General features: G+C 44.9%; 1 protein-coding gene across 1 annotated transcript in view; it reads left to right on the forward strand.

Annotated features, from left to right (window-relative positions):
* Positions 1–233: 233 nt before the first annotated feature.
* Positions 234–12,552, forward strand: part of LOC143297499 (atrial natriuretic peptide receptor 1-like) — a 45,670-nt gene continuing 33,351 nt past the window's right edge. Inside the window, exons 1-4 of the mRNA XM_076609899.1 lie at positions 234–359; positions 4,143–4,256; positions 5,700–5,835; positions 10,326–10,456. Coding sequence (XP_076466014.1) covers positions 234–359; positions 4,143–4,256; positions 5,700–5,835; positions 10,326–10,456 — 507 coding nt within the window. The remainder of the gene's footprint in view (positions 360–4,142; positions 4,257–5,699; positions 5,836–10,325; positions 10,457–12,552) is intronic.

Raw genomic sequence — 12,552 nt, forward strand, 5'->3', positions numbered from 1 at the left:
ATTGCAGCTGATCCCATCTACACACGTGGTGCAGTGCCTCCTGACCCAAATGTCAGGAGGGGGGGGGGGAGGAAGCTCACTGATGATGCAATTATCTTATATGTTATATTTTGTAATTTTATGTAGTTTAGTTTAGTTCCGTGTATATCGTGACCTGTGTTGCAGTAATCATTCTTTGCACGGAAATGGCCATGGCCAAACGACGGATCTTGCTGCGCGCGTATGTGGCGGGCATGTTCGACGGAAATTACGTCATCTTCATCCCGCACCACCTTCCACCCGCCAACGTGCAGACGCCATGGGTGACTGGTGACGAGGACGATGACGTCATAAAGAAGGCCTATAGGCACGTGTTCCAAGTGAGTGAAGCTTCACCGTTACCTGTTTGAGTCACTGTGGAGAGTGTGGTTGTAAAGCTGAATCTAAGGTGCACTTGTAAAGTGATGAAGGGTACGCTGTGCTGCGTTGTGTGGTGTTTTGTTGAGTTGAGGAGCCTTGCAGTGCGCTGCGTTGTGTTGTATTGTAGGGCGGAGAGAGAGAGAGACAGAGAGAGAGAGAGAGAGAGAGAGGAGGAGGACAGCAGAGACAGAAGAGACAGAGACCAACACAGATCGAGGAGGGAAAGAAAACGCGAGAGAAACATGTCAAAAGAAGGGCGGGGAGAGAGAGAGAGAGAGGTGCTGAGACGGACACTCAGAGACTGAGAGAAAGATAAGAGAGAGGGAGATAGAAAGAGTTAAGGAGAGAATGAGAGGCACAGAGATATGGAAAGTCAAACAATCAGGGACAAGGAGAAAGAGAAAGATCCACAAACAGGGATAAAGAGAGACAGAGCATGTTCTAAAAAAAAAAAATCAATACAACCGCCATTATCAAAATGGACGAAGTCGTGTGTGTTGGGCAAAATCTGTCTTTACCTGCAACATGCGAAGCGAACGTTGCCGCCTGTATCTAGATTGGATCTGTGAATGGGACGCCATGTGGCGTGCTGGTGGCATTCCTGTCTCCCAAACGCGAAAATTCATTAGTTTCGAACTTTTTTGGGTGGTGTGGGTGGGGGGGGAGGGGGAGGGGATTGCTTTTTTTCCGTTTGTTTCTTTGCTTCCCCCTCCCCCCCACGCGCCCCCTCCCTCCCATCATTTGCACTGTTTCGCCGCTCATTCCGAGTCCCCCCCATACACAGCCACACCAAGGTTCGTCTGCAGTGGACAGGGAGCTATCAATGTTGGGTCGCCAGGAGGCCTCACGTTTAAGTGCACTGTATGTCTGGGTCGTTCGAAGATATGTCCCCGCCTCTTCACTGTTCGTCCGGGAAGCGGTTCATTCCACAGGATATATATCGTTCCAGTCGACGTCATCATACTTGGAATCCGTAAGAAAGTAAGAGACAACGACAGGAAAACAGGGTTTAATAGAGCAAAAAAGTACACAGCGCAATCTGAGGTTGTCAAAAGAAGGAAAGACAAGAAAGAACGGAAACGATATGAAAAATACAACAAGAAACATTGTCAGTGAGAACTACCAGAAAGGACCAGTAGCCGTGGCGAAGTGGTTAGCGTAACGGTGGGGAGGGCGCATGTTCGAGTCCCGTCAGAGTTTCTTCTTCTTCATCTTCTATTTTTATTGACTCACTTGTGTAAACAAAGTGAGTCTATGTTTTAACCCGGTGTTCGGTTGTCTGTGTGTGTGTCTGTGTGTCCGTGATAAACTTTAACATTGACATTTTCTCTGCAACTACTTTGTCAGTTGACACCAAATTTGGCATAAAAATAGGAAAAATTCAGTTCTTTCCAGTCATCTTGTTTAAAACAATATTGTGCCTCTGGGATGGGCACAAAAAAATAAAGAATGAAGCCTAATATGCAAACTGCATTTACTGTTATATTTATATTTTTTGTATTCTCTAAACTTGGCACTTTGATCTGATATTCTGACCCAACAGCTAGAGCAGTCATTATTATCATTTTTTGTTCAAACAGGAACTTCTTTTGCTAAGCTTGGAAGTTTTATTTATTTTGCAAACGTTCTGGTGCAGATAGTAAAAAAGGGAAATTACTCTGTAATGCTAGGGGAGTTAATTTGCTTTAAACTGATCTTTCTCATCTTAAACATTACATTTTGAAATTATGCTCAGTACATAAAAAGCTTGGATTTTTTTTTTAAGTGCATCACAAGTGAGTCTTGAAGGCCTTGCCTCTCTTGTTAAAATTTTGTTTTAGCCTGTGGCTGGCTCCTACCCAAAGTTAAGTGTGCTATGGGCTCAAAAGGTTTCTTGAATCACATGTTTGAGGGTCACTGGTTTGACTTTGGGTGTGTTGCCCAAATTTCCTGACGAACGCTGCAGGCGTCTGTATCTCTCGGGTCTGACTGACTCTGGGATATATGATGAAAAGGAGCCTAGACTCTGACTTGTCACGAAGTCCCAAACCACAATCGGTCTCGGAATGGAGAAAGTTTATTTTTGAAAACCGTGACTTGTTGAAATAAGACTTACTTTATCAAACCCTGTGACTTGTTGAAATAAGACTTACTTTATCAAACCCAAAGCTTTAGTTGTTGTTTTCACTTTCTCCATTCGGTGCAATAGCCGAGTGGTTGAAGCATTCGACTTTCAATCTGAGGGTCCTCGGTTCGAATCTCGATAATGGTGCTAGCTTGGTAAAGGGTGGAGATTTTTCCGATCTCCCATATGTGCAGACCTGCTAGTGTCTGAAACCCCTTCCTGTGTATACGCACGCAGAAGATCAAATACGCACGTTAGAGATCCTGTAATCCATGTCAGCGTTCGGTGGATTGTGGAAACAAGAACATACCCAGCATGCACACCCCCGAAAATGGAGTATGGCCGCCTAAATGGCGGGGTGAATAGACAAAACGGTCATACATGTAAAATGTTACATGTTTGAGTGTACATGCGTGCGTGACTTAAACCTGACTGAATGACACAGGAAACAGCCAGCTCTATTCAGGTAGGCAGCCTTTTGTGAAATGACCCAGTGTTTGTAAAGCGCTTAGAGTTTGGTGTCCGACCGAGGATAGGCGCTATATTGCATCATTCATCTTTCACTTGTAACTTTTACAGACTCAGCAGTCATCATTTATTTTATCGCCATACCTTTAATGACCTCAAAAGCAGCATTGCAGTCATTCTTGTCTTTATTCATCGTCATCAGCAAACAAAAACAAATATGAAATGAATGCCCCAGAATTATGCGGCACCAATAACATTAGCAGAAAGCCTGAAGCAACACTAAAATGATAAGAGAGGGGAGGAGTAATGGTGAAAAATAAAAGAGAAAATAATTGGTGAGCGAACAAAAGAAGGATTTCTTTTTATTTACAAATATTAGTTCACATAAAAGATTTCTCTTTTGTCCCTGGCCCTGGAGTGTCAAGCAGACCCACTGTTTTATGTGACGTCCAGGCTGCGTGACACAGAAAACACATTTTGTCAAGAATGAAACAGCGTGAAGATCTGTGTCAGCATCATCATCGTGTGAAGTGTATGTCCTTGAGTAATGACAAAGAAGGAGGAGGAAGGTGACTATGATGATGACGATGTTGCTATGGAGGTCTGTTTTGGTTTGGGACTTCGTGACAAGGCTGTACTCTACGCTTCCTTTCATACTGATATCCCGGCGTCAACCAGGCCCGAGAGATACAGACACTTGCAGTGTTGGTCAAGTAATTAGAGCAACACACCCAAAGACGCATCCGTGAAGTGGATGATACTCGACTGTTTGGTCGCAGTCTCCCAATTTAAGCCCATAGCACACTCGGTAGGAGCCGGCCGCGGGCCGGAAAACCTACCTCCGCTGGGATTCGAACCCGCGTCCTCCCAGCCGTCAGTCCTCGACGCTAACCACTTCGCCCCGGAGGCTGCGTGACATGGAAAACACATTTAGTCAAGAATGTAACAGCGTGACAGATCTGTGTCAGCATCATTATCATGTGAAGTTTGTGTCCTTGAGTTCAAAATTTGAGTCTTGAGTTTCTCTATCCTGCTATCTATTTTGCCTCCTTTCAAGTGCAGCATGCGTGTGAAAGGTGCACAGTTCCCTTTTACTGTAGCCATTTGTTTGTTTGTTTTGATGAGAGCAGTTGAAATGAGAGAGAGAGATGGATGATTTGGGAATGTCCAGGTCACGGTGGCGGAAATGGCAGGAGAGGAAGTGACGCAGTTCCGGAAGGAAGTTCCTGTCAAAATGGCGCAGCCACCTTGGAACTACAATGCCACTCTTCTGTCAGGAAGGCAGGTGAGGTTTTTTTGTGTGTTTTTTTTTTAAATAACTTTTTTCAGGGATGAGGTTGCTTGTAATTCTTTGTAGGCTGATTTAACGTTTCAGGAAATGGTGACAATTGTTTAAGTATTGTTTCTTAGAAATAGAAATTTGTTCAATAATATTTCAGCGTGTCTGGAAAATCTGAGAATACCCACGCTTCCTCTCTCTACATACTCTGTTTGTCTGTCTGTCTATCTCTGTCTCTGTCTCTCTCTGTCTGTCTGTCTGTCTGTCTCTCTCTCTCTCTCTCTCTCTCTCTCTCTCTCTCTCTCTCCCTCCAGTTGTCGATTTGCCGGATGCGACAGTTCAACGTGTATGTGTGTGAAGCGTCAAAAACCAGTCTTGGCACTACTATTACGTATGCATGTTACGTTCTGACTTTAAAAAAAAAACAACTGATTTGTGCTGGAGGGTATGGGAGGGTGGTCAGGGTGACTGTGAGTTCAAATGATGTTGTAAGCCGCTGTGTGTCTCCAGAAGGGAGGTCAGCATGCACAGCACGCCACAGCTGTTTGGCACTGCGGAGTGCTCATCCGGCTGGTCACTTGCTTCTGGCTGCCAGCTAAAGAGAAGCGTTAAAGAAGAGAGCACCTCCCCAGAATTCATATCAGGGTTAAAGATGCCATTACCTAACCATAGCGACTGTGAATTCATATTCACTGTGTGCAGGGGGTCGGCATAGAAAGTCGAGGCCCAATCTTCTCCTTCCGCCGCTTATAATCTTTCATGACGAAAGTGAGGTACTCATTCACACCTGGGTGGAGTGAGAAAAATCCAGGTAAAGTGCCTTTGCCAAGGACACAAAAAGCCGTGCCGAATGTGGGCATCGAAAACCTTTCCAGAAGTTAACACCTGATCGAATTCTGCTACTAACGCTGTCAAGTGTGATTTCACACACACACACACACACACACACACACACACACATATATATATATATATATATATATATATATAATATATATATGTGTGTGTGTGTGTAAGGCTTAACACTCAGCTTCTAGATTGACAGGAGCTTACAGTTGGACCAACAGCAATGTGAGAGCTGTATGATCAATAATTTCCCCCACTGCAATGGGAATTCATTTGGAGCTCAGTCTTTCGTGAAGGACTATAACTCTCAAACTAGGAGGCGAGATTGCACTGGCTCTTCGTGCTGCTGCTTTGGGAGCTGCTTGGCCTTTGGGGACCATCCCAACGCCGACTGTCCCAAAAACCCTCTTGGCAGAGATCGTGGGTATGTAACTTGGGCAAGACGCTCTCCACGAATTCAAATTCTAGTCCAGACAGTCAGAACAGCAGTTGCTACCTCTGCTGTTCTGATGGTAATAGTGGTCGGATTCGACTGACTGACTCTGTGTGTGTGTGTGTGTGTGTGTGTGTGTGTGTGTGTGTGTGTGTGTGTGTGTGTGTGAGGGCTCTGAGTACTCCCCCTTTCTGCACGACGTGGTGTACCTGTACCTGCTGGTACTGAACGAGACTGTGGGTGAGGGGGAGGACCACACTGATGGACAGCTCCTCTTCAACAAGGCCACCAGCAGGACCTTCAGAGGTACCCGCAGCATCGTGCAATGGATGTGTGGTTTGGCAGGTGACTGGGTGGATGTGACAGGTGGCTGGGTGGTTTGACAGGTGGCTGGGTGGTTTGACAGGTGGCTGGGTGGATGTGACAGGTGGCTGGGTGGTTTGACAGGTGGCTGGGTGGATGTGTGGATGTGACAGGTGGCTGGGTGGTTTGACAGGTGGCTGGGTGGTTTGACAGGTGACTGGGTGGCTGTGTGGTTTGACAGGTGGCTGGGTGGATGTGACAGGTGGCTGGGTGGATGTGTAGTTTGACAGGTGGCTGGGTGGTTTGACAGGTGGATGTGTGGATGTGACAGGTGGCTGGGTGGTTTGACAGGTGGCTGGGTGGATGTGTGGATGTGACAGGTGGCTGGGTGGTTTGACAGGTGGCTGGGTGGTTTGACAGGTGACTGGGTGGCTGTGTGGTTTGACAGGTGGCTGGGTGGATGTGACAGGTGGCTGGGTGGTTTGACAGGTGGCTGGGTGGATGTGACAGGTGGCTGGGTGGTTTGACAGGTGGCTGGGTGGATGTGACAGGTGGCTGGGTGGTTTGACAGGTGGCTGGGTGGATGTGTGGTTTGACAGGTGGATGGGTGGATGTGTGGTTTGACAGGTGGATGGGTGGATGTGTAGTTTGAGAGGTGGCTTGATGGATGTGTGGTTTGACAGGTGACTGGGTGGATGTGACAGGTGGCTGGGTGGATGTGTGGTTTGACAGGTGGCTGGGTGGATGTGTGGTTTGACAGGTGGCTGGGTGGATGTGTGGTTTGACAGGTGGCTGGGTGGATGTGTTGGTTGACAGGTGGCTGTGTTGGTTGACAGGTGGCTGGGTGGATGTGTTGGTTTGACAGGTGGCTGGGTGGATGTGTGGTTTGACAGGTGGCTGGGTGGATGTGTGGTTTGACAGGTGGCTGGGTGGATGTGTAGTTTGACAGGTGGCTGGGTGGATGTGTGGTTTGACAGGTGGCTGGGTGGATGTGTGGTTTGACAGGTGGCTGGATGGATGTGTATGTTGTATGGCTGATGGAGAGGGTACGTTGGTGGGGTGAGTGCATGGTCGGTTGGCTGGTTGTACCGCTTCCTTTTGCCTTGGTGGTCTGGTTGGTGGGTTAGGTAGTTGGTTGGTATGCTTATGCGTGTAACGTATTGACTAAATTGAGTTTGTCAGCAAAGAAATACGTATTTATCACTAAAAGGTTATCAAGAGATTTACAGGATATTTTTTTTTATTCAATGTCTTTATTCCGTACTCCATTTCATCCTCGGGTATTGGTGCATTCAAATAATTGACCTCTATATTTCTTACATGAACGTAATCAGGGACGTCTTGGGTTTTTTTCCTCGTCTTTTATGCCTGCATTGTCGTTAAGAGATTGAAAGTGGTTTGAAAACTCTTCAGGATCATTGGGGCATTCTGAAGTACTTTTCTCTTATTTTCGCCAGTACTCTAGTGGAATGTTATTTCGTAAACCGTGTAGTTGTCTGTGGCACTTTTTTTTTCCCTGCTGATATTCTCAAAGCTGTTTTATCTTTGCTTTTTTTATGTCCAGATAAGGCGATTAGGCATAGAATCTGAAATTCTGAATGTATGTTTTTGCCAGTTTTCGTCCACAAGCTCGATAAAATCATTTGTTAACATGTCTAGCAACATAAATCTTTGGATCAGACATTTTGTGCAAGCATAGAAATCACCGACGCACGCGCGCTCATAATATATATATATATATATATATATATATATATATATATATATATATATATATATATATATATATAACAGTACACCATAGAGAGAGAGGTAGACCACCAGCAGTAACCGCAAAAGCGGTGTGTGTGTGTGTGTTGTGTGTGTGTGTGTGTGTGTTTCTGTGTAAAAATAAACAAATAAACCAGGAACAGGGGAAGACCATAAGACGAAGAAGAAGAAGTTGAGTGCCCCACACAGCAATCGATGTCTTGACAGCAGTCCTCAACAGCCTGGCTTGAAAAGGCCGAGGCTGTTGCTGGCTTGCACGTGCACAAATGGGGCCACAGTACTGCCAGTTATCGTCCCTAACACAGTTTCAGTTTCAGTAGCTCAAGGAGGCGTCACTGCGTTCGGACAAATCCATATACGCTACACCACATCTGCCAAGCAGATGCCTGACCAGCAGCGTAACCCAACGCGCTTAGTCAGGCCTTGAGAGAAAAAAAAAGGGTGAATAGGATGTAAGAACGAGAAAAATGCTCATTAACTTACGTACATGACAAGAAGATGACAACACTGGCTTACAAAGGAAATAATGATTTCTATCGATTCATTTGCCACTTCCTGCAACTCTCAATTAAAGGGCTTGCTCTCTCAGACTACTCTGTTCATCCTCAAAACCGTGTTGTGTCACCTAACATAGCTGGCAATTTCTTCATTTTTTCACTACAAAAATGGATATATACACTTTCAGAAAAAGAAAAAAAAACATGTTGTGTTTGTCTTCTTTTTCTGCAGAACGGCTCAAGACAGTTATCCCTGTTTGGGTTTTTCCAGTGGCGAGTTTTTTGTACTGCCAAATCTCCCCTCTCTTCCTCTCAATCACCCCGTCCTTCTCTCTCTCTCTCTCTCTCTCTCTCTCTCTCTCTCTCTCTCTCTGTTCTTTTTTTCTTTCTCTCTCTGTTCTTTTTTTCTTTCTCTCTCTCTCTCTCTTTATCATGTTTAATCACGACAGGCTTCAATGCACTGTACAAATGCCGAGTTTTTAAAGGAAAGAAAGAAAGAAAGCTCCCATGACTTGCCAAATAAAAGCGAACTGGGTGGAGTAGTTGCTCAGTCAACAAATTAGTATATATAAAAAAATTATTTAACATATTTTTATAAAAACGATCTGTTGCGGTATCCATACACCAGTGAAGAAATTTGTGCCGACCAGCCGCCATGGCGAAGTGGTTAGCATCGCGGACTGACGGTTGGGAGGACGCGGGTTCGAATCCCAGCGGAGGTGGGTTTTTCGGCCCGCTGTCGGCTGCCTGCCCAGAGTTGAGTGTGCTTGTGGGCTTAAATGGGGAGACTGGGACCACACAGTCGAGTGACATCCACTTCAAGGATGCGTCTTTGGATGTGTTGCTCTAATTTCCTGACCAGCACTGCAAGTGTCTGTATCTCTCGGACCTGGTTGACACCGGGATATCATAATGAAAGGAAGCGTGGAGTACAGCCCTGCCACGTAGTCCCAAACCAAAATGCACCTCCATAGCAACATCATCATCATCGTCTTCCTCCTCCTCCTCCTCCTTTATCACTACCAATATAAACAAACAAAAAAAAAGACCCAAAGTGTATGGCCTTTCATGCCGTGCTGTCAGGGTGACCTCAGTTTCGATACCCCTCCACTTCTGTGCTTGGGGTGAGTCTTGTCAAGGTCTTGAGCGTCGGCAGATTCATGGTGACGGTCTCCACTCTGGGAGGGACGCTCACTCAGTCTGGCTCCGCGACTAAGCCATTATTGTCGTCATCAGGGGGCTTAGTAGGTGGTGTCCTAAGTAAGTTAAATCAGAACAGGCACCACTGAACACCACCGAAGTGACTCAGCAGCAGTGCAGGGTCTCCTCTGGTGTGTGGCCTCCTGGCGACCCAGCATCGATGGTTCCCTGCGGACTGCCGCCACTGGGACTGCGACAGACGAACCTGGGTGTGGCTGTGTGTGGGGGACTCGGAATGAGCGGCGTGGGAGTAATGCCACTGAAATGGTGCAGATGACAGGGCAGCAAAAAAAAAAAAAAAAAAAAGAAAAAAAAGAAAGACGTGCCAGTGCTTAAACAACAACAACAAAGAAGGAAAGAAAGAAAGGGAAAAAAAAGAAAGGAAAACGTGATGTGATAATGTTGCTTACGTTGGTGAAAACTATTTTTGTTAACTGTGTTGCAGTCTCATCATTAAATTCTCATCAAACGATTATATACAAGAGTAACGGTACTGCTTGTGTGACGTCGCCTCCGTTTTTGTGTGTGTGCGTGTGTGTGTGTGTGTGTGTGTTCTTTAATTTGATTTAGTTTCATTTAATCTGCTCTGATTCAACTTATATTATTTCTTCTTTGAGGTGAATATTATGTGTCTATGTCTGTGCATGTATGTGTATGTACGTTCGTGGTGTGTGTGTGTGTGTCTGTCTGTCTGTTTCCGTGTCTGTGTCTGTATCCCTGTGTGTGTGTGTGTGTGTGTGTGTGTGTGTGTGTCATGCACTGTGTGTGTGTGTGTGTGTGTGTGTGTGTGTGTGCACAAATATCTTTTCAGTCATTACAGGCCATTAGACCCATATGAACGAAGAGGTAGACAATAGTAATCATGGGACATTCCAGGTGATTTGGTATTCAAGCACGCGCAATACATACAAGTATGCTTTTTGCAAAATTATTGGAAGGAACATTGCATTTATACGATCTGATCATTAGACATTCGTTAATGTAAATTCCTAATGTGTGTGTGTGTGTGTGTGTGTGCTCCCCCAGGGGTGACCGGCAATGTCAAGCTGGACGGGAACGGAGACCGCCTGCCTGACTATTGGCTGTGGAGGATGTCACGTGACGATGACGTCTTCTCCGTGGCCATGGAGGCCCGGATGACCAGCGAGGCCCCGCAGGTCGGCACAGCTCGGAGCACCAATAGTCAGGGGTGTCGTCTGCAGTCGTGTGTGTGTGTGTGTGTTTTGTTGTTGTTGATGGTTTTTGTTGATGTTGTTTGAAGGAGTATGGGTAAAGCACCACCAGTGTTCTCTTTGATGGCTTGTGCACTTTCTAGACGAAAAGATAAAAGAATTGCTGAAGATTATTCCTCCCCAACCATCTCTCTTACCTGTTATAATCTTCTTTATTGTTATTTCTCTAACGAAGAAAGTAAAAATCTCAACAGATCCACATTCTTAAGTGCAATAAATGTGTAAAAGATTTTTAAAGTGGGTGTAAAAATTGTCTGAACGGTCATCAGGATATTTTTTTTTTTAAATTGACGGGTCATGTTTTACATACTTTTTGCTGACGTGTCATGTGATACACACGTTTTGCTGACGTGTCATGTGATACACACTTCTTGCTCAGGACGTGTCGTGGCTCATTCTATCCCATAACAGATGTTTGTCACAACTAAAGTCGTTGGGGTTTTTTGTTTTGTTTTGTTTTTGTGTTGTTTTTTTTATCATGAAGACTTTTTGGCTAATTTTACACCATTTTTCTTTTCTTTTACCAGAAGTCCGTTAGTCCTTCTGTTATAACTTAATTGTGCGCAATTGTCTTTTCCTTTTTTTTTATCTTTTTTTTTAACGGGATCATGTAGTTTAACGTGGTCCCTAGAGGGGTGTGTGTATTTTTGTTTTCAGTCCTGAAAAGATAAGCACAAAAGGTTGTAGATAGTCAGTGAATTAGATGATGGCGCAAAAAGCAACAGATAATGTATCAGGTAATAGCGCAAAGGTATCCTTTGATTAATAAAATATATAATGTTGCGCACACAAAAATAGCCCATGAATCAGCACAAAAGGTTTGTTCATATTAATGATTTAGATATTTGCGCAACAGGTAGTGAAGAAAACAACAACGAATTAGATGTCATCGCAAACATGACACAGTAGATAACTGATCGGGACATGCAATGTGTTAATGAATTGTGACTGTGCACCGTTTGGGCACAGAAAGTAACAGTAGGTAACTGATCGGGACATGCAGTGTGGTAATGAATTGTGACTGTGCACCGTTTGGGCACAGAAAGTAACAGTAGATAACTGATCGGGACATGCAGTGTGGTAATGAATTGTGACTGTGCACCATTTGGGCACAGAAAGTAACAGTAGATAACTGATCGGGACATGCAGTGTGGTAATGAATTGTGACTGTGCACCGTTTGGGCACAGAAAGTAACAGTAGATAACTGATCGGGACATGCAGTGTGGTAATGAATTGTGACTGTGCACCATTTGGGCACAGAAAGTAACAGTAGATAACTGATCGGGACATGCAGTGTGGTAATGAATTGTGACTGTGCACCGTTTGGGCACAGAAAGTAACAGTAGATAACTGATCGGGACATGCAGTGTGGTAATGAATTGTGACTGTGCACCGTTTGGGCACAGAAAGTAACAGTAGATAACTGATCGGGACATGCAGTGTGGTAATGAATTGTGACTGCACCATTTGGGCACAGAAAGTAACAGTAGATAACTGATCGGGACATGCAATGTAGTAATGAATTGTGACTGTGCACCGTTTGGGCACAGAAAGTAACAGTAGATAACTGATCGGGACATGCAGTGTGGTAATGAATTGTGACTGTGCACCATTTGGGCACAGAAAGTAACAGTAGATAACTGATCGGGACATGCAATGTGGTAATGAATTGTGACTGTGCACCATTTGGGCACAGAATGTAACAGTAGGTAACTGATCGGGGCATGCAATGTAATGAATTGTGACTGTGCACCATTTGGGCACGGAAAGTAACAGTAGGTAACTGATCGGGGCATGCAATGTAATGAATTGTGACTGTGCACCATTTGGGCACGGAAAGTAACAGTAGGTAACTGATCGGGGCATGCAATGTAATGAATTGTGACTGTGCACCATTTGGGCACGGAAAGTAACAGTAGGTAACTGATCGGGGCATGCAATCTGGTAATGAATTGTGACTGTGCACCATTTGGGCACAGAAAGTAACAGTAGATAGCTGATCGGGACATGCAGTGTGGTA

The sequence above is a fragment of the Babylonia areolata genome, chromosome 22 (assembly GCF_041734735.1).
Source record: "Babylonia areolata isolate BAREFJ2019XMU chromosome 22, ASM4173473v1, whole genome shotgun sequence".
In the NCBI taxonomy this organism is placed as follows: Eukaryota; Metazoa; Mollusca; class Gastropoda; order Neogastropoda; family Buccinidae; genus Babylonia; species Babylonia areolata.